This window comes from Procambarus clarkii, chromosome 1 (genome assembly GCF_040958095.1).
Source record: "Procambarus clarkii isolate CNS0578487 chromosome 1, FALCON_Pclarkii_2.0, whole genome shotgun sequence".
NCBI lineage: Eukaryota > Metazoa > Arthropoda > Malacostraca > Decapoda > Cambaridae > Procambarus > Procambarus clarkii.
Window position 1 is genome coordinate 35625497 of NC_091150.1, and position 27014 is coordinate 35652510.

The following is a 27014-nucleotide window of genomic DNA, read 5'->3' on the forward strand; positions in this document are numbered from 1 at the left end:
GCTGTCACGGGCTGCTTCCTGGGGGTGGAGGCCTGGTCACCTACTGGGTTATATGGAATGGATTATATGCCCATGGAACCGCCTACTCGCCGAAGCCGTAAATGCCAAACCTCTGTTAACTTTTAAAGTACAGCTGGAAAAGATCATTAGGGCAAATGGTGGGGGGGGGGGGGACCTTCGACAAGCCGCCGGCTTCCTGTCCTCGTCGAGGCCACTAGGGTTAGTGACCCTCACGTAACTCAGGTAAATCAGGTGAAACATTTATTAAATATTAGTAAATATAATGAATAAAAAATGAATAGCTTGCTTTTCTCATTTGCAGTTTAGTAAATGATTTTTTCGTCCGAGCATTTGCTAAGGTGTGACATTTTTCAATATATATAATTACCCAGTGTAAGCACGGCATCCTCTCTCTATAGTGGTCACGTCTCGCCTGGCATCCTCTCTCTATAGTGGTCACGTCTCGCCTGTCATCCTCTCTCTATAGTGGTCACGTCTCGCCTGGCATCCTCTCTCTATAGTGGTCACGTCTCGCCTGGCATCCTCTCTCTATAGTGGTCACGTCTCGCCTGGCATCCTCTCTCTATAGTGGTCACGTCTCGCCTGTCATCCTCTCTCTATAGTGGTCACGTCTCGCCTGGCATCCTCTCTCTATAGTGGTCACGTCTCGCCTGGCATCCTCTCTCTATAGTGGTCACGTCTCGCCTGGCATCCTCTCTCTATAGTGGTCACGTCTCGCCTGGCATCCTCTCTCTATAGTGGTCACGTCTCGCCTGGCATCCTCTCTCTATAGTGGTCACGTCTCGCCTGGCATCCTCTCTCTATAGTGGTCACGTCTCGCCTGTCATCCTCTCTCTATAGTGGTCACGTCTCGCCTGTCATCCTCTCTCTATAGTGGTCACGTCTCGCCTGGCATCCTCTCTCTATAGTGGTCACGTCTCGCCTGGCATCCTCTCTCTATAGTGGTCACGTCTCGCCTGGCATCCTCTATAGTGGTCACGTCTCGCCTGGCATCCTCTCTCTATAGTGGTCACGTCTCGCCTGGCATCCTCTCTCTATAGTGGTCACGTCTCGCCTGGCATCCTCTCTCTATAGTGGTCACGTCTCGCCTGGCATCCTCTCTCTATAGTGGTCACGTCTCGCCTGGCATCCTCTCTCTATAGTGGTCACGTCTCGCCTGGCATCCTCTCTCTATAGTGGTCACGTCTCGCCTGGCATCCTCTCTCTATAGTGGTCACGTCTCGCCTGGCATCCTCTCTCTATAGTGGTCACGTCTCGCCTGGCATCCTCTCTCTATAGTGGTCACGTCTCGCCTGGCATCCTCTCTCTATAGTGGTCACGTCTCGCCTGGCATCCTCTCTCTATAGTGGTCACGTCTCGCATGGCATCCTCTCTCTATAGTGGTCACGTCTCGCCTGGCATCCTCTCTCTATAGTGGTCACGTCTCGCCTGGCATCCTCTCTCTATAGTGGTCACGTCTCGCCTGGCATCCTCTCTCTATAGTGGTCACGTCTCGCCTGGCATCCTCTCTCTATAGTGGTCACGTCTCGCCTGTGATCTGAATCATAACATGCTCATTACCCTCCCTCCCCCCATAAAAGAGGATACAAATAAAACTTGTTCATTCATTTATAAAACTTAATACTTTCTTTTGTGCGTAAAAATGTGTAAAATATATTATGTGACCGCTGGTCACTCTTCAAACAGAATTGGTTGTCATAATCCTGGCACTCGAGCGCGTATATGAATCCAAGGTTGACACGATAATTGTAAGTGACTCCTTGTCATCCTTGACTGCCCTCAGCTCCCCAAGGCATAACTGTGACGGGCTTATCTCTGAAGCTAGACACAGATATAATGAAATAATCAATGATAGAGTCAGAGTTTGTCTCCTGTGGATTCCTTCCCATATTGGTCTCTGAATGCATGATAGAACTGATGAGTTGGCCAAGACTTTTGCTCATAAAGAGGGAATTGATTACCATCTTGGACTGCCTTTGAGCAGTCTGAGGGCAGTAATATTCCGGTAACATCAACTAAATTTCGTAGACTTGAGGCAATGTGAAATTCACACCAGTTGCTCCATCTATCATCATTCTGTTATGCAGGAAGAACCGCACTATGGGTCATCCACTAAGGTTAGCAGACTTCTGAGCAGTGTTAGCATGTTACCACTGCTAGGCTTAGGCTCGGCTACAAGTACCTCTGGCAGTTTGTAACATCTGCTGATGTAGATTTGACTAAATGTAAACTCTGTCAGCAGAACTATTCGCATACTTTGTGTCATTATATAATGGAATGTGAAAAAAATCGCGGAATTCAGAGATAACACCATCAATGGAGTTCAATAAATGTGTAAGTACTTCATTCATAATGATGTGCTGCCCGGAAATCTTAGCGAAGTATCCAAAATTTGCTTACTGTAGGTGCAGCCTGCACATGACTGTAAAGCTGCCGCCCAGTTGGGTGGGTGTGCAGCAAGACTAGTAACTGTGTGACTCACCATAGATGTATAGTGCTTTATTTAGTGACTGTTGTGAGCCTCTTGTTGAATTACTTGTGATACAAAATATTATTGATGTGTGTATTTGTGTAGATGGTTGTATATGTATGTGTATATGTATATTTATTTATATGTACATGTATGTATGAGTATGTGTACGAGTATATATAACATTAATAATTGTTTAACGAGCGTCAAAATATTGTTTTTGCTTAGCTAAACGAACTAGGGGGGTTCAGTTCCTAAACCAATTATGTGCCTCTGTAACCCTTACACCACCGCCCACGGGATGGGTATGGGGTGCATAATAAAGAAAGACATTGATTGGTGGAGGAGAGCTTGGTGAGCAGGGATCCCTTCCTGCTGGGCTGGTGCTGTCTGTGGCTGGCCGCATGTGGCGCCTCACCTCTATACCACATCACCAGATTTAATTGATAACCTTTACTTTTATTGAATTATAATTAGATATCCAGATTTGATTGTGTTAATAGCGTGTTTCGGAGGTGTGCGCGCGCGCGCGCGCGTGTGTGTGTGTGTGTGTGTGTGTGTGTGTGTGTGTGTGTGTGTGTGTGTGTGTGTGTGTGTGTGTGTGTGTGTGTGTGTGTGTGTGTGTGTGTGTGTGTGTGTGTGTGTACGTGTACGTGTACGTGTACGCATGCACATCTGCTGGAGTGTAAAGCTGTGTGTAATCCTCCGGATATGTTCTCATTGTTATTTTTATCTTTTCTTACAGAACACTACCGCGAGTCCAAAGATTTCCTTCCGAGGAAACGAAGGGGTAAGTTGTTCTTTCTTTGTCAGTGGTATTTATAATCTGAGGTATTCTGGGGGGGGGGCGGTGGGAGGGGGGAGACAGGCAAATCGTACACACGATGATCGTTCCACAAACTTTATTTTCTGTACGTTTAAAACCTTAATATATTGTTGGGTTATGACACATTACGTTGGATTGGGAAAGGTCAGGAAGGTTTTACAACCCGTTGGCGAAGAGTTTCGTGTATGATGATGTGACTCTGTACTTAAAGCTGCCCTCTGCTCCGCGTGTCTGTTGGATGCCACTAGTCGCCTCCAACAGCCTGGTTGACCAGATCACCACCAACCAGGAGGCCTGGCCAGAGACCGGGCCGCGGGGACATTGACCCCCGGAATCAAGGCAAGGTAAGGGCAAGGTAGGTCATTAGGGTGACCCTCCGTGGGGAGGGGAGGGGTGACAATATGGGTCCGCCGGCAGCGTCTGCACCAGCAAGTTGGGGTTAGAAGGGCGAGTGAGGTGAGTGGAGGGGAGCGGGGGAGAGGGGGAGTGAAAGTGTTGCGGGTGTGGGGGAGGTGTGGGGGAAAGTGCAAGTTGGTGCGAGAGGTGGGGTAGGGGGGGTGGGGGGTTGGTACCGGCCCGGGCGGCTGGGCCAGGCTGTGGTAGGCAGGTGTATCACTCAGGCTGCTGTGATAATAGGTATTTGACAGGTGTAGGCCGAGGGTGGAACATGTGGTTCACAGATGCGCGAGCCGTCACCTGCCCCCACACAACACCTGCCGTCCTCCACCCATTCCCCCGTATATATTTGTAATAAGCGTATGAAGAAAAATGGAAGCGCATGGAATAAGCGTATAGAAGAAAATGTAGAATAGAACCAATGAAGAGCAGGGGTGCCATAGGCACAATCAGAGAACACTGTATAAACATCAGAGGTCCGCGGTTGTTCAACGTCCTCCCAGCAAGCATAAGAAATATTGCCGGAACAACCGTGGACATCTTCAAGAGGAAACTAGATTTATTCCTCCAAGGAGTGCCGGACCAACCGGGCTGTGGTGGGTATGTGGGTCTGCGGGCCGCTCCAAGCAACAGCCTGGTGGACCAAACTCTCACAAGTCAAGCCTGGCCTCGGGCCGGGCTTGGGGAGTAAAAGAACTCCCAGAACCCCATCAACCAGGTATCAACCAGGTATTGTGGCCATTGAGGTGTTGGTGTTATAGCCTCAGGTACTCGGAACAAACTGTTGCACGTAGCGCCTTAAGTCCACTATGGCGAGCCCGTAGTGAACTTGCCTGGTACAGGTGTTGGGGCCGTAATTGACGAAGTGTGATATTCAGAGTCTGAGGCGGGAGTGCCTCACCACCAGGAGCCCCGAGGGCCGCCGGGGCTTCCCCGCTCCCACCATCTCACACCCGCACTTACGTCATCCCTCACGCTCTTGCTCCCTGGGATCATTACGCTCCCTGTGATCATTACGCTCCCTGTAGTCATTACGCTCCCTGTGATCATTACGCTCCCTGTAGTCATTACGCTCCCTGTGATCATTACGCTCCCTGTGATCATTACGCTCCCTGTGATCATTACGCTCCCTGGGATCATTACGCTCCCTGGGATCATTACGCTCCCTGGGATCATTACGCTCCCTGGGATCATTACGCTCCCTGGGATCATTACGCTCCCTGTGGTCATTACGCTCCCTGTGATCATTACGCTCCCTGGGATCATTACGCTCCCTGGGATCATTACGCTCCCTGTGGTCATTACGCTCCCTGTGATCATTACGCTCCCTGGGATCATTACGCTCCCTGTGATCATTACGCTCCCTGTGGTCATTATGCTCCCTGGGATCATTACGCTCCCTGTGGTCATTACGCTCCCTGTGATCATTACGCTCCCTGGGATCATTACGCTCCCTGCGATCGTTACGCTCCCTGCGATCATTACGCTCCCTGCGATCATTACGCTCCCTGCGATCTTTGTACTTGTTAATTTAGTTATGGTCACTTGGGGCTGGGATCACTGTAGGTGTGGGGGGACACCTGGGGCTGGGATCACTGTAGGTGTGGGGGGGGGACACCTGGGGCTGGGATCACTGTAGGTGTGGGGGGGGACACCTGGGGGGGACACCTGGGGCTGGGATCACTGTAGGTGTGGGGGGGGGGACACCTGGGGCTGGGATCACTGTAGGTGTGGGGGGGGACACCTGGGGCTGGGATCACTGTAGGTGTGGGGGGGGGACACCTGGGGCTGGGATCACTGTAGGTGTGGGGGGGGGACACCTGGGGCTGGGATCACTGTAGGTGTGGGGGGGGGGACACCTGGGGCTGGGATCACTGTAGGTGTGGGGGGGACACCTGGGGCTGGGATCACTGTAGGTGTGGGGGGGGGACACCTGGGGCTGGGATCACTGTAGGTGTGGGGGGGGACACCTGGGGCTGGGATCACTGTAGGTGTGGGGGGGGGACACCTGGGGCTGGGATCACTGTAGGTGTGGGGGGGGTACACCTGGGGCTGGGATCAATACGACACACCCACCTCCCTCCCTCCCAGCATCACAACACTCAGCATACTGCATCAGACTTGTTGATCGTCTGCTTCTCTCTCTCTCTCCCTCTTTAGCCTCTTCTCTCCTCCATTCCTCCTTCCCTATTCCTCTTATCTTCGTTTTTCTCTTTCTCCATCCTTTTATTTTCCCCGGTGTAACATTGAATAAGAGTGAGTGTGAGGGTTGGTTTAAGTGGGCAGCAGGTGGGAGTTATTATGAAGATCAGTGGGCACGTGTGGGTACGGTCAGTGGGCTACGTGTGGGTACGGTCAGTGGGCACGTGTGGGTACGGTCAGTGGGCGGGTACGGTCAGTGGGCACGTGTGGGCACGGTCAGTGGGCACGTGTGGGTACGGTCAGTGGGCACGTGTGGGCACGGTCAGTGGGCACGTGTGGGCACGGTCAGTGGGCACGTGTGGGTACGGTCAGTGGGCACGTGTGGGTACGGTCAGTGGGCACGTGTGGGTACGGTGTTTGAGTGGTTAATGCGGTGAGTGGGAGCTGAGTGTGTTAGGCTAGGGTCAGTCTCCCACGAGGGGGCCTCATAGTGGTCTGAAGAAAAACAAATGAACAAGTTCCTTGGGAGGTGCTGGGCCAACCGGGTCTTATTGGATATGTGGGCCTGGGCCCAGGCCGGCCTCGGCGAGTATAGCTCCCGGAACACGCTCCAGGTATGCTCCAAGTATGCTCCAGGTATGCTGCAGGTATGCTCCATATGCAAAGTATAAAAGCAAACCACTAGGATTATCTTGTATTAATTACCGGTGAGTTTAGGAGTTTCATGTTCAAAATGCCGCCATATATTTCAATAACTGAGTTAATAACTTTAATTAGAAAATATATATACAATATATTGAGTATAACCCAGTTTGTTTTCGCAGTTTACAGATAGTGTGCTTTTGTGTAGTGGTCGTATAATAGTTGGCTGTTGCCCATTAGATCAAAACTAATTGTATATATCATACAACCACCCCCCCATACCCCTCCTACCTTCCCCCACTACCAACCCCCCCCCCCACTACCACCCCCCTTAACCCCCCCCCCCCCCACTACCACCCCCCTTAACCCCCCCCCACGATGGTAACAAAGCAACAACACACAGAGAGCAGTATAGCAGTGCAAGATGGCTGGGTGCTGCAGCCACCAGTGGTGAGGCGGACACAGAGCAGTCCCACCTGCTGCAGGAGCAGACACTGGTCTGGTCTGGTCAGGTCAGGTCAGGTGCTCAGGAGATAACGACGCTGTTAGGTTGCAGCCATGCTAATCTGCTCAGGATGACTAATCCACGTCGTGATGCCAAAGGACCTCAGGCTGTTGTTGTTGTTTAAGATTCAGCTACTCTGAACAATAGTTCCAAGTAGCACGGGCTATGGTGAGCCCGTAGTGGACTTACCTGGCACAGAAGCGGGAGCTGGGATCTCAGGCGCCCAACAGTTGTATATAACATGAAAGATGCCTGTGAATGTAGTAGTGTTCGTACCCCTTGCGCCGTGTTCGTACCGTGTTCGTACCACGTGCGCCATGTTCGTACCGCGTGCGCCATCAGTTCAGTTTGCCTATAGAAGGGAGTCATGGCTAGGACAATCCTTCTAAAGACCTGCATAAACTAGTGTTTGAACTATCAAGCCGCTATTGTGTTGCTGTCGTCCCTGTGTGCTGGATCAGTGGGCTGTTGACCGTCCCTTGACCTGTTGACGGTTTGTGTGAAGATTATATGAGGTGAGAGGCAGATATTGTTATCACCAAGTAACTGAAGGGGCTAGAAGCATTTATATGTTTTATCAATGAACAGCAACAGTTAACACACACACACTATCTTTGTTGTTTATATAAACTAAGAATAGGCTTTCATTTGACGTACCTGATGAAGCTGCAAGTAAGAGCTGTTGTTATACTTCAGCTCACCTGAAGCCTGCAAAAAAAGAGCTTATGTTTTCTCTTTCCCCCTCCCCCTCTCTCTCTTACATTCTCAATTTCACTCCTATTCCCTCTCCCCCTCTTTCAATTGTCCCACTCTCTCCCACCACTGTATAAACTGTAGAGAAGAACTGTATAAACATCAAAGGTCCACGGTTGTTCAACATACTCCCAAGGAGCATAAGAAATGTTGCCGGAACAACCGTGGACATCTTCAAGAGGAAACTAGTTAGTTTCCTCCAAGGAGTGCCGGACCAAACTGGCTGCAGGGGTATGTGGGCCTGCGGGCCGCCGTTCCAAGCAACAGCCTGGTGGACCAAACTCTCACAATTCAAGCCATGGCCTCGGCCCGGGCCTGGGGAGTAGAACTCCTCTTAGAACCTCATCAACCAGGTATCAACCAGGTATCCACAATTTCTCCTTCCTCTCTCTCTACTTTCATATTTCTCCACGCTCCCTTCAAGCTGGTTACCTCTCATCTACACATAATGTTATACCTCGTTTCGTTCTATTGGTGACTTTAACCCATTTTCGTTATTCCATCACCACCACGCATCACCGGCATGGAGTCCTGCACCTTGTGTAACATAAAAGCCAGAACTGAAAACGTACACAAGGATTCCAACCAGATTGGTTCCTGTACTAACTCTTCGTAGGTAGTGAAGTCTTGTAGTTTGTCCTTGTTCGATGCTCCTGTGTTGCACTCTCCTTCCCCCTCCCTCTGTGCTTAGGTATGCTGGTGTGTGACGCAGGTGTGTAAGTCCAGGTGTGTGAGCCCAGGTGTTGAAGGACACACGTGTGTGTGTGTGTGTGTGTGTGCTGGGGTTGGTTAAGGGGCAATGACTTGTTGTGGCCTTACTGTTCCGCTTGGTACCACCTTCCTACCCTCTCCTCCCCTCCTATCCTCTCCCCACCTGCCCTACCCTAAGATACACACTTACCTATTAGTTTTCGGTTGCATATTGGCTTGGGGACCATTCATGTTTGTTGGCAGCTGTGTTACTCACGTGGGCCCCAACATGTGGGGGGATTTGATGAAATGTTTGTCCCAAACACTGACCACCTCAAGATAACCTCTCAAGATAACCGAGTGGTGTCGGGGGTTGGGTTATGGGGCTGACCACTTCCAATTCTTTTGAAGTCAGGGTGGTCAAGCGGGTTAAGTACTGGATACGCTAAGGTGCATGGAACCCTGGATATCTGGGTTCGAATCCTCTAGGGGTGAGGATTTTTTGGTTTTATATATATATATATATATATATATATATATATATATATATATATATATATATATATATATATATATATATATATATATAATATATGCTATATTTGTAATGCTTGTGTTTGCATTTACAGGTACGTATGGTGTGAAGGTTGAGAGCTGGTGCTAGGGTAGGTCACTCCAGGTCTGTGTCTGCCACCAAACTGTACTTGGGCAGGGCCAGGGCAGGGGCAGGGCTAGGGCTCGGAGTCATCAAGTCTTTTTAAAGAACCGTGACGAAACCTGTACATCTTTCCTCGACCTTGGCGGCTTGGTTTATGTTTATTACCGTTTATGAGCTCCGAAGCCCCGTTGGGGTTTTATACAAATGTCAACCTTAGGTTGTAAAGTTTGGACGCTGGTAAACTGTGTGATGAGCGAAAACAACCCCAACATGTATGAGGAAAGATGTACAGGTTTCGTCAGTAGCTGGATGGATCCTGGCGTTGAAGTGTGCGTAGAGTGGTGAAGGTGGGAGGTGTTCCACTTCTCCACACCCGGCGTCGAGCCAGGCTTGTCTTGAGGTGACTTGATCTACAGGTGTGGCAAGACACCTTCACCACCACCGCGTGTTGTCACCACACACGTGAAGGGCACACCTGCACACTCTTGATATCCTTGTAGCGGCAATTGAAGCCAGGTGTGCTGGTCGGTATACCCTTACGTACACCTGCTTACACCTGGCTGCGTTTGTCAGTACCGCCCACTAGAGCCGTCCCCGGCGCCCCACCTCCACCACAGTAAACATCACACACACAAAAAGTGTTCTTTAAATATGCAAAAGTTCTTTAAATGTACAAAATAGCTCTTTAAACGTAGGTAAAAGTTGACACGTGTTATCGACACGTGTGACAGTAGGGGGGGGTGGGGTGTCACGATGACAGGTGGGAGGGGAGGGGGGGGGGGTTAATGTGATATACAACGTTCGTGTGGGGTCCCGACTCCCAGCTCCCACATAACAGCTCCCAGCTCCCCACACTGCCTCCTGCACCGTGAGTGGGGGTTGGGGGGGGGGGGAGGCGCCAGCATGATTTTTGTCTTAAATACGATAAGTAGAAATGATAAGAGACCTAGATTTACGTATTCTTTCAGTGCTGGTGAAACCTGGCAGATGTTAAGGAGTAGGGGCTGGGGATGGCCCTGGTGGTAGGGCTAGGGGCTGGGGATGGCCCTGGTGGTAGGGGATGGGGATGGCTTTGGTGGTAGGGGCTGGGGATGGCCCTGGTGGTAGGGCTAGGGGCTGGGGATGGCTCTGGTGGTAGGGGATGGCTCTGGTGGTAGGGGCTGGGGATGGCCCTGGTGGTAGGGCTAGGGGCTGGGGATGGCCCTGGTGGTAGGGCTAGGGGCTGGGGATGGCCCTGGTGGTAGGGCTAGGGGCTGGGGATGGCCCTGGTGGTAGGGGTTGGGGCTGGGGGAGGCCCTGGTGGTGGACATCTATCCATAAGAAAGTTCAAACAAAGAACGACAAAGGAATTAGCGAAATTCTAAAAGAACAGGATGAGGGTATGTTTAGCACACCAATAAACAACATGAAAGTGGAAGATCCGGCCTACTTCTTTATGAACCATTCCTTTCCCCCGTCCCATCCCAAACCCTTATCCTGATTCCTTCTGTGTGCTATATGGCCGTAATGACGTGGTGCTTTCTCCTGACAGTTCCCGTCCCCTTTATGAACCATATCCACAGCTCTGACAATATTACTGATATTAGCACTAGCAACGCAGACTTTTAAACAGAAAGTGAGAACATACTCGTGCACTCAAGCCCGAGGTCAGGCTTGACTTGTAAGAGGCTGGTGCTTGGAGCGGCCCGCAGGCCCACATACCCACCTGGTGGGTCCGGCACTTCTTGCAGAAAATAAATCCAGTTTTCTTGAAGAATTCCACATTTGTTCCGGCAATATCTCTTGCTGGGAGGATATTGATCAACCGTGGACCTCTGATGGTCATACATTCTTCTCTGTGCCATGTCCATATCGTTCACCATATTGCTGACCTGGAGAGCGTGCAGAGAGCCTTTACTGCTAGAATCCACTCAATGAAACATCTAAACTATTGGGACCCACTAAATAGCCTAAATCTGTTTTCTCTTGAGCGCAGGCGGGAGAGATACATACTAATTTTAATTTACACGAGGAAAATATTAGAGGGGCTGGTCCCAAACCTGCACACAGAAATAACATCACATGAGACCAGGATGTGCAGAATATCCCCGTTGAAGAGTAGAGGTGCAACAGGTACTCTGAGAGAGAACTATCAACATCAGAGGCCCGAGACTGTTCAACACGCTTCCGCTACACATAAGGGGCATATCTGGCCGACCCCCGTCACAGTGTTCAAGACAGAACTCGATAAACACCTCCAAAGGATACCTGATCAACCAGGCTGTGATTTATATGTCAGGCTGCGAGCAGTCGCGTTCAGCAGCCAGGTTGACCAATCCAGCAACCAGGAGGCCTAGTCGAGGACCGGGCCCCGAGGACGTTGAGCCCCGAAATCATCGCAAGGTTACCTTGAGAAGGTAAGGTAACCGTAGCATTCAATGATTTCTATGATGTGTGATGTTAGTGTTATCGGCCTATAATGTTTTGCCTCAACTTTATTCCCTCCTTTGCTATCAGCGAAGAGGTGCTATCGCAGCTGCTTTTAGTATGTCAGGGATAACACCAGTATCTTGGCTCCGTCTTCAAAAATTGTAAGGGCTTGTGAAAGTTTTTTTTTATACAATTCTTGGTGAATATGGAGTTGCAAGAATCAGGGCCTGGTGCCGAGTGCATAGGCATATTGTCTATGGCTACTTCTAAATCAAGTGGGATCTTCTAAATCTTGCGTCCAGTTGACGCAACCGTCAACTGGACGCAAGTGAGTCATCGGTGTACGCATAAAGCGTTAAATATGGACGCAGTTATTTCTAATGTGATTGAGAAGCGGGAAGTTTTCAGTGGGCTTTGTGGTGATGGGTGTGTGGGACACGTGGAGGGCGGGGGTGCGGGAGACCTGGCACGTCCTGGACACGTTTTAGTTACATTAGGTTTCCCAGTCGGATGCAGGAAGCCGGTTAAAGGTAATCGAGGGCTCTCAAGGCCAGCCACTAACTTTCCTCGGGATCCTCCAAGCCCCAACTGTTGGCTGTCTTCCGGGTAACTATTTCCTCGTGTCAAGTGTAAGGAAACGTGTCTGCCTCGCTCACTCTCCCTTGACCTCAACACCACACATGAAACGGCCACATTTGGAATATTATTATTATTATTCCTTCCTTCCTTCCTTCCTTCCTTCCTTCCTTCCTTCCTTCCTTCCTTCCTTCCTTCCTTCCTTCCTTCCTTCCTTCCTTCCTTCCTTCCAAACTCAAGCATGGCCTCGGGCCGGGCTTGGGGAGTAGAAGAACTCCCTGAACCCCATCAAGCAGGTATCTTACTTCCTTCCTTGCCACCTCCCCCCCCCCCCCCTACGCCCTCCTCTCATCCTCAACCCCCGCCCTCCTTCCTGGTTTTCCCTCCCTCTCTTCCACCTCCATCTCCGTGCTGTAGGTGTAAGAGCAGGTGTCGTCGCCGATGAGACTTGTAGGTGACGGAGGGTGTGGCGCCCGGGTGGCTCACTCTGGCGGCGTGCGCGCTGCCCACTACACCCCCTTACCTTGAGGTGCTTCCACTGTGCAGCAGGCCATCGTCAGGTCTGTCATCCAGCGTAGGGGCGACCGGTGTTGTACCTGGATGGTGTTCTGGGAGTTGTTCTACTCCCCAAGCTCGACCCGGGGCCGCTCCAAGCAACAGCCTGGTGGACCAAACTCTCACAAGTCAAGCCTGGCCACGGGCCGGACTTGGGGAGTAGATAACTCTCAAAACCCCATCAACCAGGTATCAACCAGGACCCAGGGCCAAGGCTTCTCAAGGGGAGCCCATCACCTCGCTCCTCTGGGTGTCTGCTTCCTCAATCACGCCTTTAGTTCACTGTGCAGCACATCCTCTCTCTCTCTCTTTCCCCTGGCCTTTGTGGTTAAGGTAGTGTTCCTCCCCCACATTACCCAAGGTGGGGGAGGAATTTGGAAAAAAAAAATGAAAATACCCCGGGGCCTATGGCCTACCGGGGGAAAAACATGAAAAAAACCGGGGCCTAGGACCGGCCCCTGAAAAAATGAAAACGGCCGGTCGTAGGCCCGGTTTCCACTACTACTACATAAGATAAGTTGTGAGTTGTGTGTTAAGCGTTTTCATTCATAAACGGTTTGGCGGGTGCATGGAATGAAGATTGTGGCGGGTGTTGATGAGGACCTGCCGGGAACAAAACAGCTACGAGGAAAGGCTAAAGGAGCTGAAACTCACGTCCCTGGTAAGACAGAAGAGTAAGGGGAGACATGATAACTACCTACAAAATTTTCAGGGGAATTAACAGGATGGACAAAGACAAACTCTTCAGCACGGGTGGGACATGAATAAGGGGATACAGGTGGAAATTTAGTACCCAAATGAGCCACAGAGACGTTAGAAAGATTTTTTTTCAGTGTCAGAGTAGTTAACAGGTGGAATGCACTAGGAAGTGATGTGGTGGAGGCTGACTCCATACGCAGTTTCAATGTAGATATGATAGAGCCCAATAGGCTCAGGAATCTGTACACCAGTTGATTGACAGTTGAGAGGCGGAACCAAAGAGCCAAAGCTCAACCGCCGCAAGCCCAGCTAGGTGAGTACAGGAGGGTGGTGGTGTGGGGGCGACATAAGGAGACGGTGACACAGACAGGGAAGGTTGTGTCCCCTAGGAAAGGTCGCGGCCATAACTTGTCTTACATTTATCCAAATAAAAGAGGAAACCTCGTCACGACATTCAAGGTGAACACAAACACCGCTTCTGTGTCTGTGTGGAGGACAGTTTGGATTTTGTTCACCAACATGACATTAGTTGAGGCTGCCGTGTGTGTGTGTGTGTGTGTGTACGTGTGTACTTACCTAATTGTACTCGCCTAATTGTGCTTGCGGGGGTTGAGCTATGGCTCTTTGGTCCCGCCTCTCAACTGTCAATCAACTGGTGTACAGATTCCTGAGCCTACTGGGCTCTATCATATCTACATTGAAACTGCGTATGGAGTCAGCCTCCACCACATCACTTCCTAGTGCATTCCATTTATTAACTACTCTGACACTGAAAAAATTCTTTCTAACGTCTCTGTGGCTCATCTGGGTACTAAGTTTCCACCTGTGTCCCCTTGTTCGTGTCCCACCCGTGCTGAAGAGTTTGTCTTTGTCCACCCTGTCAATTCCCCTGAGAATTTTGTAGGTGGTTATCATGTCTCCCCTTACTCTTCTGTTTTCCAGGGATGTGAGGTTCAGCTCCTTTAGCCTTTCCTCGTAGCTCAATCCTCTCAGTTCCGGGACGAGCCTGGTGGCATACCGCTGAATCTTCTCTAACTTTGTCTTGTGTTTAACTAGGTATGGACTCCAGGCTGGAGCTGCATACTCCAGGATTGGTCTTACATAAGTGGTATACAGGGTTCTGAAAGATTCCTTACACAAGTTTCTGAAGGCAGTTCTTATGTTGGCCAGTCTAGCATATGCCGCTGATGATATTCTTTTGATGTGGGCCTCTGGGGACAGGTTCGGTGTGATATCAACCCCCAGATCCTTCTCTCTATTTGACTCTTGCAGGATTTTCCCTCCCAGATGATACCTTGTGTTCAGCCTCCTGCTCCCTTCGCCTAATTTCATCACCTTACACTTTCCCGAGTTGAACTTTAGCAGCCATTTTCTAGACCATTCCTCCAGTTTATCCAGGTCATCCTGTAGTCTCTCTATCTTCATCCGTCTTGATTCTTCTCATAATTTTTGCATCATCAGCAAACATCGAGAGGAACGAGTCTATACCCTCTGGAAGATCGTTCTGTGTTGATCGTTGTGATGATCGCTGTGTTGATCGCTGTCAAGATCGTTGTGTGTGTTTGTGTGTGTTTGTGTGTGTGTGTGTTTGTTTGTGTGTGTTTGTGTGTGTGTGTTTGTTTGTGTGTGTGTGTGTGTGTGTGTGTGTGTGTGTGTGTGTGTGTGTGTGTGTGTGTGTAATTACCTAAGTGTAGTTACAGAATGAGAGCTACGCTCGTGGTGTCCCGTCTTCCCAGCACTCTTTGTCATATAACGCTTTGAAACTACTGACGGTCTTGCCTCCACCACCTTCTCACCTAACTTGTTCCAACCGTCTACCACTGTTTGCGAAAGTGATTTTTCTTATATTTCTTCGGCATCTGTGTTTAGGTAGTTTAAATCTATGACCTCTTGTTCTTAAAGTTCCAGGTCTCAGGAAATCTTCCCTATCGATTTTATCAATTCCTGTTACTATTTTGTGTGTGTGTGTGTGTGTGTGTGTGTGTTAGGGGTCAGTAAAGGATGTATACACTGCTTTAGAGTAGTGTGGGGTGTACTCACGTAGTTGTACTTGCTGGGAATGCGATACGGCTCTAGGGTCCCGCCACATCCTAATTGCTAATTTTATTCTATTAAATAATAATTAAATCAATTATGAAAGGGTTCTGGGTAACTAGCACTCACTGCCCCTTGCTGGGACTAGTTGTAGAGTCACACCGCTTCACTCTGCTGGACCCTTTCATAGAGTGCGCCAGTTCGACCCTCCCGCGCACTTCGGCAGGAACCTGTGCCAGACCTGAGTGTCCTGGACCGACACATCGCGCTGTACAAGACCCCCCCCCCCTCCCTCCCCCTCTCCTAGGCTACTTTAGCGACTCCAATGACCGTGATTTACTGAAGGGTCAGGCTTACGCTTGTCAGGATTCTTGACGAATGACCATGATTAGTTTTGGCTGGTGTGACGTTTCGTGTGATAACGGGCTAAGAACAACTCTGTTCAAACACAAGCTGAACACCTTGGAGCAGAGTCGTCCAATTGAAGATTTTGTGTGATGTAAAACATAATAGAGGCTTTGTGAGGAGTGATGTAGGGTGTGTAAGGTGAGTTAGCTGTGAGGGGGGAGGGGGGGGGGGGTAGCATGAAGGGTGGTGTGCTGGGTAAACCAGTTCTGCTACTTACACTTTCATCACACATTCCTCTTCTCGAACTTTTTCCTTTCCTTCTACTGTGTCCTTCATTGTTACTTTCTCCACCCCCCTCCTCTGGTGTGGAGGGGTCGTCCTCCACCTGCTCCCTCCTGGTGTGTGTACCAGGGGTCGTCCTCCACCTGCTCCCTCCTGGTGTGTGTACCAGGGGTCGTCCTCCACCTGCTCCCTCCTGGGGTGTGTACCAGGGGTCGTCCTCCACCTGCTCCCTCCTGGGGTGTGTACCAGGGGTCGTCCTCCACCTGCTCCCTCCTGGTGTGTGTACCAGGGGGTCGTCCTCCACCTGCTCCCTCCTGGGGTGTGTACCAGGGGTCGTCCTCCACCTGCTCCCTCCTGGTGTGTGTACCAGGGGTCGTCCTCCACCTGCTCCCTCCTGGGGTGTGTACCAGGGGTCGTCCTCCACCTGCTCCCTCCTGGTGTGTGTACCAGGGGTCGTCCTCCACCTGCTCCCTCCTGGGGTGTGTACCAGGGGTCGTCCTCCACCTGCTCCCTCCTGGTGTGTGTACCAGGGGTCGTCCTCCACCTGCTCCCTCCTGGTGTGTGTACCAGGGGTCGTCCTCCACCTGCTCCCTCCTGGTGTGTGTACCAGGGGTCGTCCTCCACCTGCTCCCTCCTGGGGTGTGTACCAGGGGTCGTCCTCCACCTGCTCCCTCCTGGTGTGTGTACCAGGGGTCGTCCTCCACCTGCTCCCTCCTGGGGTGTGTACCAGGGGTCGTCCTCCACCTGCTCCCTCCTGGTGTGTGTACCAGGGGTCGTCCTCCACCTACCCACGCTGCGTCCTGGGGGCTCTGTACGCCTCCAGTGCCCCGCTCATAGTCGTGTCTGGGTCGCTTCAGGTTGTGGGTGGCGGCTTCCACACTCTCGGCCCTATTGCTCCTGTGGTCTAGGCCCAGCCCGACCTCTCCGCCTGCCACAACGCACATAAAATGGGGCACAACACCACCCTAACCTAACCGAGCGACTCGCGCATACAAAACGCGGTTGAGAGCCGCTGTGATTGATAACACGTCATATTTTATCCGTTGGGGTTTATTGTAGAGAACAGGTTGGTAGTCCTGCTAGTTATTTGACCTCTCTGATTTATTAGTGTGTGTTTACTAGTTATGCTTGCAGGGGTTGAGCTTCGGCTCTTTGGTCCCGCCTCTCGACTGTCAATCAAGCGGTGTACAGATAGGGGAGGGGTGGGGGTTAGGGGGGGGGGCGGGGGCGGTATCTTATCATATCTACAATTTCAACTGTGTATAGTGTCAGCCTCCACCACATCACTGCCTAATGCATTCCATTTGTTAACTACTCTGACAAGTACTAAGTAGCTAAGTAGTTAACTACTAAGAAAGAAAAAGTTCTTTCTAATGTCTCTATGGCTCACCTGGGTACTCGGTTTCCACCTGTGCGTGGAAACTGTGTGAGCTGAGCTTTCACGCTCAGTGTGCGTGCGTGCGTGTGCATGCGGGTGCGTTCGAATGCGTGTGCGTGCGTGCACACCTTCACCCCACCCCGTCCATAACCAGTGCAGCATGGCGGCCGGCTCAACTCGTCCTTATCTCCCTCCCGGATGTGCAACTAGAAAGTGAAAGGTGAACCAAAACGAACGAGTGCTGCCGTCTGGCTCTTACTGGGCTGGCGGAGCTCTGAGGGCATGGCTGGCGGAGCTCTGAGGGCATGGGTGGCGGGGCTCTGAGGGCATGGCTGGCGGGGCTCTGAGGGTATGGCTGGCGGGGCTCTGAGGGTATGGCTGGCGGGGCTCTGAGGGTATGGCTGGCGGGGCTCAGAGGGCATGGGTGGCGGGGCTCTGAGGGCATGGCTGGCGGGGCTCTGAGGGCATGGCTGGCGGGGCTCTGAGGGCATGGCTGGCGGGGCTCTGAGGGCATGGCTGGCGGGGCTCTGAGGGCATGGGTGGCGGGGCTCTGAGGGCATGGGTGGCGGGGCTCTGAGGGCATGGGTGGCGGGGCTCTGAGGGCATGGTTAACCCCCCCTGCCCCCAAAATGAGGTCAGTGGGAATAACCGGTAAAGTAGGACGGTGGATACTCAGTTTTCTGTCGAACAGAACACAGAGTAACAGTCAACCGTATAAAATAGAGTCCTAGCTCTGTACCTCAGGGTACAGTTCTTGCACCACTGCCTTTCCTTGTTCTCATATCAGATATAGACAAAAATACAAGTCCCAGCTTCGTATCATCCTTTGCAGATGACACAAAACTCAGCATCAAAATTACCTCTGCTGAAGACATGGAAAAAAACCAATCAGATATTAATAAAGTTTTCGACTTTGCAGCAGAAAATAGCATGATGATCAACATTCAAGCGTGATGAATACCAGGACCCGGATTCATAAAGCAGTTACGCAAGCAAGTACTTACGAACGTGTACATTTGTCCTCATCTCTGACGGCTTTGGTTGCATTTATTAAACAATTTACAAGCATGAAACTTGCCAATCAACTGTTGTTGTTGTTATAAACAGCCTCCTGGTGCTTCGGAGCTCATTAACTGTTTAATAATTGTAAACAAAGTCACCAAAGATTGAGAAAAGGTATACAGGTTCGTAAGTACTTGTGTAACTGCTTCATAAATCCGGTTCCAGGTACTTAGGTTTGGTAAAAATGAGGACCTCAATCATAATACAGGGTACAAAACGGCTTAACTGTTAAAGTAGTTCTCAGAGATTCGATAAATTCAAATAAAATCTGCCAATAGTAGAAAAGCAGCATGTCAAGGATTTGGGAATAATGATGTGTGACGACCTAACGTTTAGGGAGCATAACCAAGCAAATATTGCGTCAGCCAGAAAAATGATAGGATGGATTACGAGAACTTTCAAATCCAGGGATCCCATCACATTGGTTATATTATTCAAAACACTTGTACTGTCCCGTCTTAGATTAGTGCTCAGTACTCACTTCCCCCTTCAGAGCAGGAGAGATTGCTGAAATAGAGGGAATACAGAGAACATATACGGCATACATAGACGCGATAAAGCACCTAAATTATTGGGATCGTCTCAAAGCTCTCCAAATGTACTCACTAGAAAGGAGACGAGAGAGATATCAAATAATATTCACGTGGAAAATACTGGAGGACCAGGTCCCAAATCTACACAGTAAAATAACAACATACTGGCGTGAACGATATGGAAGAAAATGCAGAATAGAACCAGTGAAGAGCAGAGGTGCCATAGGCACAATCAGAGATCAGGAAGGGAACCGTGGATCTCTAATGTTCATACAGTGCTCGCTAATTGTGCCTATGGCACAGGTTCATATTCTTGAACCTCTACTACTCACTAGGTCTATTATGCTGCATTTCGTCCTAATATGTTGTTTCTTTGTTGTCCAGATTTCAAATTTGAACTTCAAGTATCAGCCATTTATACTTTTTGTTTTTTTTCCTGAGAGTAAATTTGTAATAAATTTTCGCGGGGGCTTTAAACTTGGCTGGTTGTCAAGGTGAGACTGGTCTGGTCTGTTGGAGCCTGGCCTGTCCAGCCTGTTGGACCAAGTCGAGCTTGGCCTCGGGCCGGGCCGGGCCGGGCCGGGCTCGGGGAGTAGAACAATTCCAGGAACACATCTCCTGGTATGGAGGGATGGATGGTAGCCTGGACAGGTTCCCGCTGGGGTTACTGGATTAGCCTGGCTGTGTGACATTGGCTACCAAGACCAATGTCGTCAGAGGTAGGCAGTCACCAGGGAAGACTGGCACCAGCCCAGGCTGCGGGAGTAGAACAACCCTCAGAAATATTCAACAGGCTAGGGGGGGGGGGAATACCAGGATTGGTGGCGGCTTGGTCCAAGTGCCGGAGCGGGCCGGCGGCCACTCTGGATGTCTTGAGGGGCCCTGGCCTCAGTGAGTGCCATGGGGGGGGGGGGGGGCTGGCCTCGGTGGTTGTCGGTTAGGGGGGGGGTTACCATGGTGGTCATCCAGTTTAGAGAGGGGAATCCTGCTTGATCTAATATTAGAGTGTAGGGGTAATGTCATTTTTGCGTAATTGTAATAATTATTAGGTATGTTAACATCACCGGATGATTGGTTTAGGGACAGTCACAGCTGTTGTTTATGTAACAGCTGTAATTGACCAACTAACGTGAGATCATCCACCGTGGTGCTGCTTTGACTCCTCGCGACCCCCGTGTCCTCTTTACTGCGAAAGGTGGCAATATGTTACACTATACCCTGCCGCTAATTTGTAGTTTTTCCGCCAACCCTCTTCTGCTCTCCCTATATTTTTCCCCATACTACAGGGGGGGGGGCGGCGAGGTGTTGAGCGGGTTCCCCCGCCCCCTCCCGGCAGGGTGCGCCACATACCTGAGCGTCACCTGCGCCTCTCGTCGCAACACATGCTGCCGGAGGGGCAGTAAGCTCCGCCTCTTCTCCCCCCGTCCACCCTCCCGTCCCCTTCACCCACCCTGCTACACGCGCGCCATCTGTGCTGGGGTTACGCCTAGCTGCAGCTCCTCGCTAAGGTCGAAATTGTAATGGTAAACTGCAGACGACACGACGTTACTAAAGGCGGTGACGTGGCCGGAGGAGTATTGGGGGCTGGTGGGTTAATGGGGGGACCTCACCGGCCATAAGAGTATATAAGCCACGAAACGGAGCGCCAGTGTGTCGTGGCTCGGCGGACCGAGCGGACCCTCCTCCTGCTGTAGCAGTGGGCTCTGGCCCTACTGCTGGAGGAGGCGGCCCTTGCCTTGCCTGGCCTGGCTTGTGGCCGGCCGCCCGCCCCCACGTCCGCCCACCTGCTGGCCACCAGGCCAGGCCAGGCCGGCCGGACGGGCGGGCGGGCGGCTGGCTGAAGCAGGCGGCCAGCTACCTGGCCGAGCCACCACCACACTCATTCTTATGATGACTCCTTGCACAATAAATATTGTCCTATTATCCCCAGCTTAACGTACAAGAGTAGTTGATAGTCATAAATTGCGTCATGACAAATTTTGAGTAGTGGTATTGGGTAAATGAAAGTAGAGGTGCTGCGACCTTCACTTGTCGACGGTAGCGCCGCGCCTTGAGGCTGGCACTACACTCATCAACACCTTCTCTAAAGTGGCACATTTTGTGAACAAAGATTATCTAGTATTCCGCAATATCAGTGTTTTTTTTATTTTAAGGATAAGTGACGTTTGTGGCAAGTGTACCGTGCTAAATTGGACCTTGTGTAGAAAAGTGATAAGGAAAAGTGAAGTGACGGAGTGGAAGAGTGAGTGATACCGGGCTAATTCCCGCCCTACGGACTGGTGGAGTAAAGTGTGAACCAGCGAATCAGTGGGACGGAAAAACCCCACATCGCTTGACTAATCTGGCCTTGGTGGTGCTCTTGGAACTGGCCGAGATGGCTAACAATGCTATACCGCAATGCCTCATTTTCTCAAAGTCTACTTGTGCACTCAAAACTCCAGATGAAAACTATCGTACTTATGCTAGATGTGTTTGATAAAGAAACGAAATGGATTAAACGTGTAATTAATTAATATAAGAAGGTCATCAAGTTTACATTTTGGTAATTTTGAGTGTAGTGTTGCGAGTGGAAGTCCTTGGTGTAAGGGAAGGTGTGTGGGAGTGTGGTGGCACTAAGCGAGCCTCCAGCTTGCTCCGGGAAATCCCTTCACCATGAGTGACGTCCTACTCGGGGTCACGCCCCCCTCTCCAACACCAAGATACCTCAACTTTGGCCAACTTGTGACCTGCCTTAATGTCTACATGTGCTTACCTTCAGTAATAAAAGCTGCTTCATCATTAAATAAGCTTCCACAAATAGCCGATGATGACGAGCAGGAAATCACAACGATAAATTTGATTAGTAATTACCTAAGTGTAGTTACAGGATGAGAGCTAAGCTCGTGGTGTCCCGCCTTCCCAGTACTCTTTGTCGTATAACGCTTTGAAACTACTGAGTGTTGAGAATCTGAGACAATTGAAACAACTGATACGGGTGTCATGAAGTGAATTTCAGAAACTTTCTTGTCGAAATGTACTGAAACTTGTGAGAATTATGATACAAGGGGAGAGCATAGTCATGCATGCGCAAGTTACGGACGTGTGGGAAAGTGCTGACGCTTCTCAACAACAATTATGTGGCTTAAGATAGATGTGTGTCAAGTTGCCTAACATTTTGTGTTGTCAATGAAAGTTGCACAAGAAGTTGGCTGCCGCTTCACCGCAGCTAAAGGGCACAACCCGACACCAAGTCATGGATGCTGAAATATACCAGGAAAAATATTTGTTAACCTAAACAAACTTGTACTGAAAAGCGAGACTTGTTATACCCCAAAAAAGATACATTGGAATGACATATATATAATATTTGTGTTTATTTTTGTTTTTGTTTAATTGCGACGCAATTTCCCATATTCTTGAAACTAGTTCACCGTCACGGGCCATCAGTGTCCGAACGTTGTCCTCCGAACTTCAGAGAGATCGTCGAGTCCCTCGTTAAGGGTCCGTCGAGTTAATTGGCTATGTGAAATATGTGGTTAACACAATTAAATGGTGTTGCATAATTCTCAAGTGAAGGAAGCGGCATGGCCAAAGATAGGCTTTGGAGGGAGGTGATGCCAGCCAGCTCCAGCGTCACGCTTCCGAAGACATATTGGCCAGCCGCCGATGCCAGAGGCTTCTGGATACAGGACATATCTAATGATACTACAAACATTATATTGCAGTAAACCTTTCACAAAAGTTATATTTGGAAACAAATACCTACGTTTTATAACGCGAACTGTATTTTCTCTGGAAATTAATGTAGTTTTGAGTAAATATGTTGAAATTGAGTGAAACTGGCGTGTGGGCAAGAGTGGAGGGTGGCGGGCCCCCAAGAAACGTGCACCCGGCCAAGGCCACGTGTGACGCAGTAAACTTCCCATGCACCGCCGTATGGTGCATCACCACCTCCACCTACACTACCATAACCTCGTACCAGTCACCAGGGGCTGTGTCCTGGCTATGCAGCCGCTGAGAGAGATGAGAGAGTGGGTGGGAAAATGTTTGCGTGACTAATAAACATCATACCATGTGATACGGTAAACATTCGCCCGTTTCCTAACTGGTTAAGTCAAGTGGTCTCTTAACCCTCCATGATGGTAAATAAAGTGTGAATATATTGGGCCTTGTGTATGTGAGAGAGACTAACAAGGGAATGTGAAGGTCCCGCATGAGGAGGAGGAGGGGCGAGTAACGGACACGCTACAGTACCAGATACAAGAGGTTGATCGAGCTGGACACCCTATATAGACTGTCAAGCAGTATCCTCCCCCGCGATAACAGCTTGACGATTAAATGCAACCTCAGAATACTGAAAAGAATTACTGAACAAAAAAAAAATTGTATCACTTACGGGCTATTCATGCCCGTGCCACCTCTTGGGTGGCTTAATCTTTATCAATCAATCAATCGTTTAGGACTGCTAATCTCTGCAGCCCGATGATCTCTGACCACTTCTACGAAAATGGGGGAGGGTAAGGGAGGCTTAATTGGTTTTCATTTTAATCCAGTTTCCGGAGTATAGCTTCCCCTCCCCCTTATATTAATTATTATTATTATTATTGTTATTATTATTGTTATTATTATTATTATTATTATTAATTAATAAAGTGAAGATGGATAGACGTTACCTACTTCCCATCCTTCGCTCCTCAACCATCTTCCCTTACCAGTAATTGAGTACCTAGTACCATCTAGTACCTAGTCTTAAGACCTGAGAATATTTTCATCATACTACGTCATAACTATTGTTTTAACTATACCCGATCCTGCCCTGCCCTGCCCTGCCCAATAGGAGAGAGAAAATGGTTGTATTTTATAAGTTTATTCTGGCACAGGTTTAGGATACTGGTGATGGGTGGGCGTGCGTGGCCTCAGGCAGTATGAGTGTACAATTTATTAGGTATTCCGGTAGTTGATACCGGGAGTGTTTCGGGAATTCTCCTACTCCCCGAACCCGGCACGGATAACTTGGTCCAACTGGCTGTTGCTTGGAACGGCCTGCAGGCTCACATATTCAATACAGCCCGGTTGGTCCGGCACTTCTTGCAAGAACCTGTCCACGTGCCTCTTAATACATCCACCTTCGTTCTGGCAATATTTCTAATGCTTGCTGGGAGTGTGTTGAACAGCTGTGGACCTCTGATGTTAAGACAGTGCTCTCTGATTGTGACAATGGCACCTCTAGTTCTCACTGGTTCTATTCTGCATTTCCTTCTATCTTTCGCTCCAGTATCTTGTTATGCTACTGTGCAAATTTGGGATCTGGTCTTCCAGTATCTCCCATTTATGCTTTATTTTATACCTTTCTCGTCTCCTTTCCAGAGAGTACATTTTGAGAGCTTTGAGACGGTCCCAATAATTTAGATGCTATATCGTTTCGATGCGTGCGGTATATGTTCTCTGTATTCCCTCTAATTCAGAGATTTCTCCTGCTCTGAAAGGGACAGTGAGTACTGAGCAATACTCAAGACAGTACAGCACCAGTGATTTAAATAATATTAGCATTTTCCTGGCCGCCGCTATATTTGCTGGGTTATGTTCACTAAATGTCAGGTCGTCAGACATCATAATTCCCAGATCTTTCTTTCCCAGTTCCTTCTATGAGTAAGTCTGTGTCCTGTACCTCCTGCGTTTCGTGTAAGTTTATGTTGGTGTATTTTTCCTTGTGTATCCGCGTGTCACCTTGCGCGAGACTCCTCGTGTTAACTTGAAACTTTACAATACCAATGTATGATCATAAAATCATGCTTCTTATTTGAGATTGTGTAGCGTACAGAGTCATCGGTGGCGTTTACATCCACGACTGATTTTATTGTTAGTGGGAGGTAGTAACCACAATATGTTCGTGCGTGCTGTCGGCTCCCCGACAACACGCATGAACACACACGCACACGCCAGATAAAGGATCCTCCCTCCCCCCCCCAGACCCTACCCGAGAATACAATAAAATAAAGCTACAGGTATTATGCCCCGGGGGAGACATCTCCCGTCACGCAGGGTGCAGTCGCACCCCTACAGATCTCCAGTATCAGCTAATGATACTGGTAATGGCTCCAAAGGGCCACCACTTACGGGCTATTCATGCCCGTGCCACCTTTTGGGGTGGCTTAATCATGATCATCAATCATTATGCCGCCTCAGTTAACAGCCCCGGTCCTGTGCCAGGTAAGTCCACTACGGGCTCACCATAGCCCGTGCTACTTGGAACTTTTACTTCCCAGTACCTGAATCTTAAACATCATCATTATATTATGCCGCCGTGGTGTGTGTGTGTGTGTGTGTGTGTGTGTGTGTGTGTGTGTGTGTGTGTGTGTGTGTGTGTGTGTGTGTGTGTGTGTGTGTGTGTGTGTGTGTGTGTGAGAGAGAGAGAGACTCGCCCTGGGGCTAGATTCACGAAAGCACTTACGCAAATACTTACGAACCTGTACATCTTTTCTCAATCTTTGGTGGCTTTCTTTACAATTATTGAACAGTTAATAAGCTCCGAAGCACCAGGAGGCTGTTTATAACAATAACAACAGTTGAATGGAAAGTTTTCATGCTTGTAAGTATACTGTTTAATAAATGTAACCAAAGCCGTCAAAGATTGAGGAAAGACGTACACGTTCGTACGTGCTTGTGTAAGTGCTTTCGTGAATCTGGCCCCAGGGCCATAATACCCACCTGCCACTACCTGGCTGGGGGTGATGGGGGGGGGTAATGTTGGACACGCTTAGGCTTTAAATCATAGAATAATCGATTAGTTTAATAATAATGATTCGGTGGTAATGATACATCAGAACTGTTACATAACTCATTATAATATTGTTGGGGAGCGCTGTCAGTAGGGCTGAGGTCATCCATGAGTCATTGATGAGATTGAGTCATGGAGAGTTGTCGTCAGACTCCACCCCTGCAGCAGCAGCAGCAACTAGCCCGGCCTCGTAAACAAAAGCAAAACTCCATTCCATGCACCCGCCAAACTCCGTGTTTATGGATGGAAAATGGTTTACACATGACTCACAACTGATGACGTCCGAACACTTCCGGAACAAGTGCTTCGCTGACGACTTTTGTTCGAACCACAACGCTGTAAATGCTTCACCCACGTACTACAAGTACAAATAATCGCCAACAGAACCTAAACACCTAACCCAAACCAATGCATAAATACGTAAAATATGCTTATATATAATAATATTAATTGTTATTTGAGAAAATTGCTGTTTTAAATGGACAGCATGTTAAAATGGATGAATGCGTCTTTTGGGGTCGACAGCTGAATGGAATGGACTTGGTCTGAGGATGGGTTGACATCACGCCCTCCCTGCTACAGCACGCCTTCACCTCTTCTGCACACACTCACCCCTACTGCACACATTCAACTCCTCTACACAAGGAAAGGGGCAAGGCATTAGCTAAGAATTATAGACCACTTGCACTAATGTCCCACATAATAAAAGTATTTGAGAGAGTGATCAGGAGTCAGGTCACCAGTTTCATGAAGATCATTGACCTCCACAATCCAGGCCAACGTAGATTTAGAGCGGGAAGATCATGCCTCTCACAGCTACTTGACCACTACGACAAAGTCACTGAGGCACAAGAAGAAAAACAGAATGCTGGCGTGGTATACATGGACTTCGCAAAGGCATTCGACAAATGTGACCATGGAGTCGAATGGTGACCATGTGACCATGCACACAAAATGAAGTCAGTGAGAATAACCGGTAAAGTAGGACGCTGGGTATTCAATTTTCTATTTAACAGAATACAAAGAGTTAAGTCAACCAAATAAAATCTGATCCAAGTGCAGTTAAAAGCTCTGTACCTCAAGGTACAGTCCTTGCACCGCTGCTTTTCCTTATTCTCATATCAGATATAGACAAAAATACAAGTCACAGCTTCGTATCATCCATTACAGATGACACAACAATCAGCATGAAAATTATCTCTGCTGAAGACATTGAAAAAAACAGATATTAATAAAGTTTTCGAATGGGCACAGTGATAAATTCCAGGTACTCAGGTA

The 27014-nt window shown here is 49.3% G+C and overlaps 1 protein-coding gene across 4 annotated transcripts in view; it reads left to right on the forward strand.

The window, feature by feature from the left end:
• The window catches only part of LOC123768319 (RNA polymerase II elongation factor ELL), a 270210-nt gene that overhangs the window by 197257 nt on the left and 45939 nt on the right, over positions 1-27014 (forward strand). For 2 of the 4 annotated variants that reach the window (XM_045758810.2, XM_045758892.2), the window contains one exon: positions 3237-3281. The exons of 1 other annotated variant lie outside the window; for it this stretch is intronic. In XM_045758810.2, the coding sequence (XP_045614766.2) occupies positions 3237-3281 (45 nt within the window). Of the gene's footprint in view, positions 1-3236; positions 3282-20614; positions 23476-27014 lie in introns of those variants that run through there. One more of the 4 variants, XM_069332906.1, reaches the window with a different exon arrangement.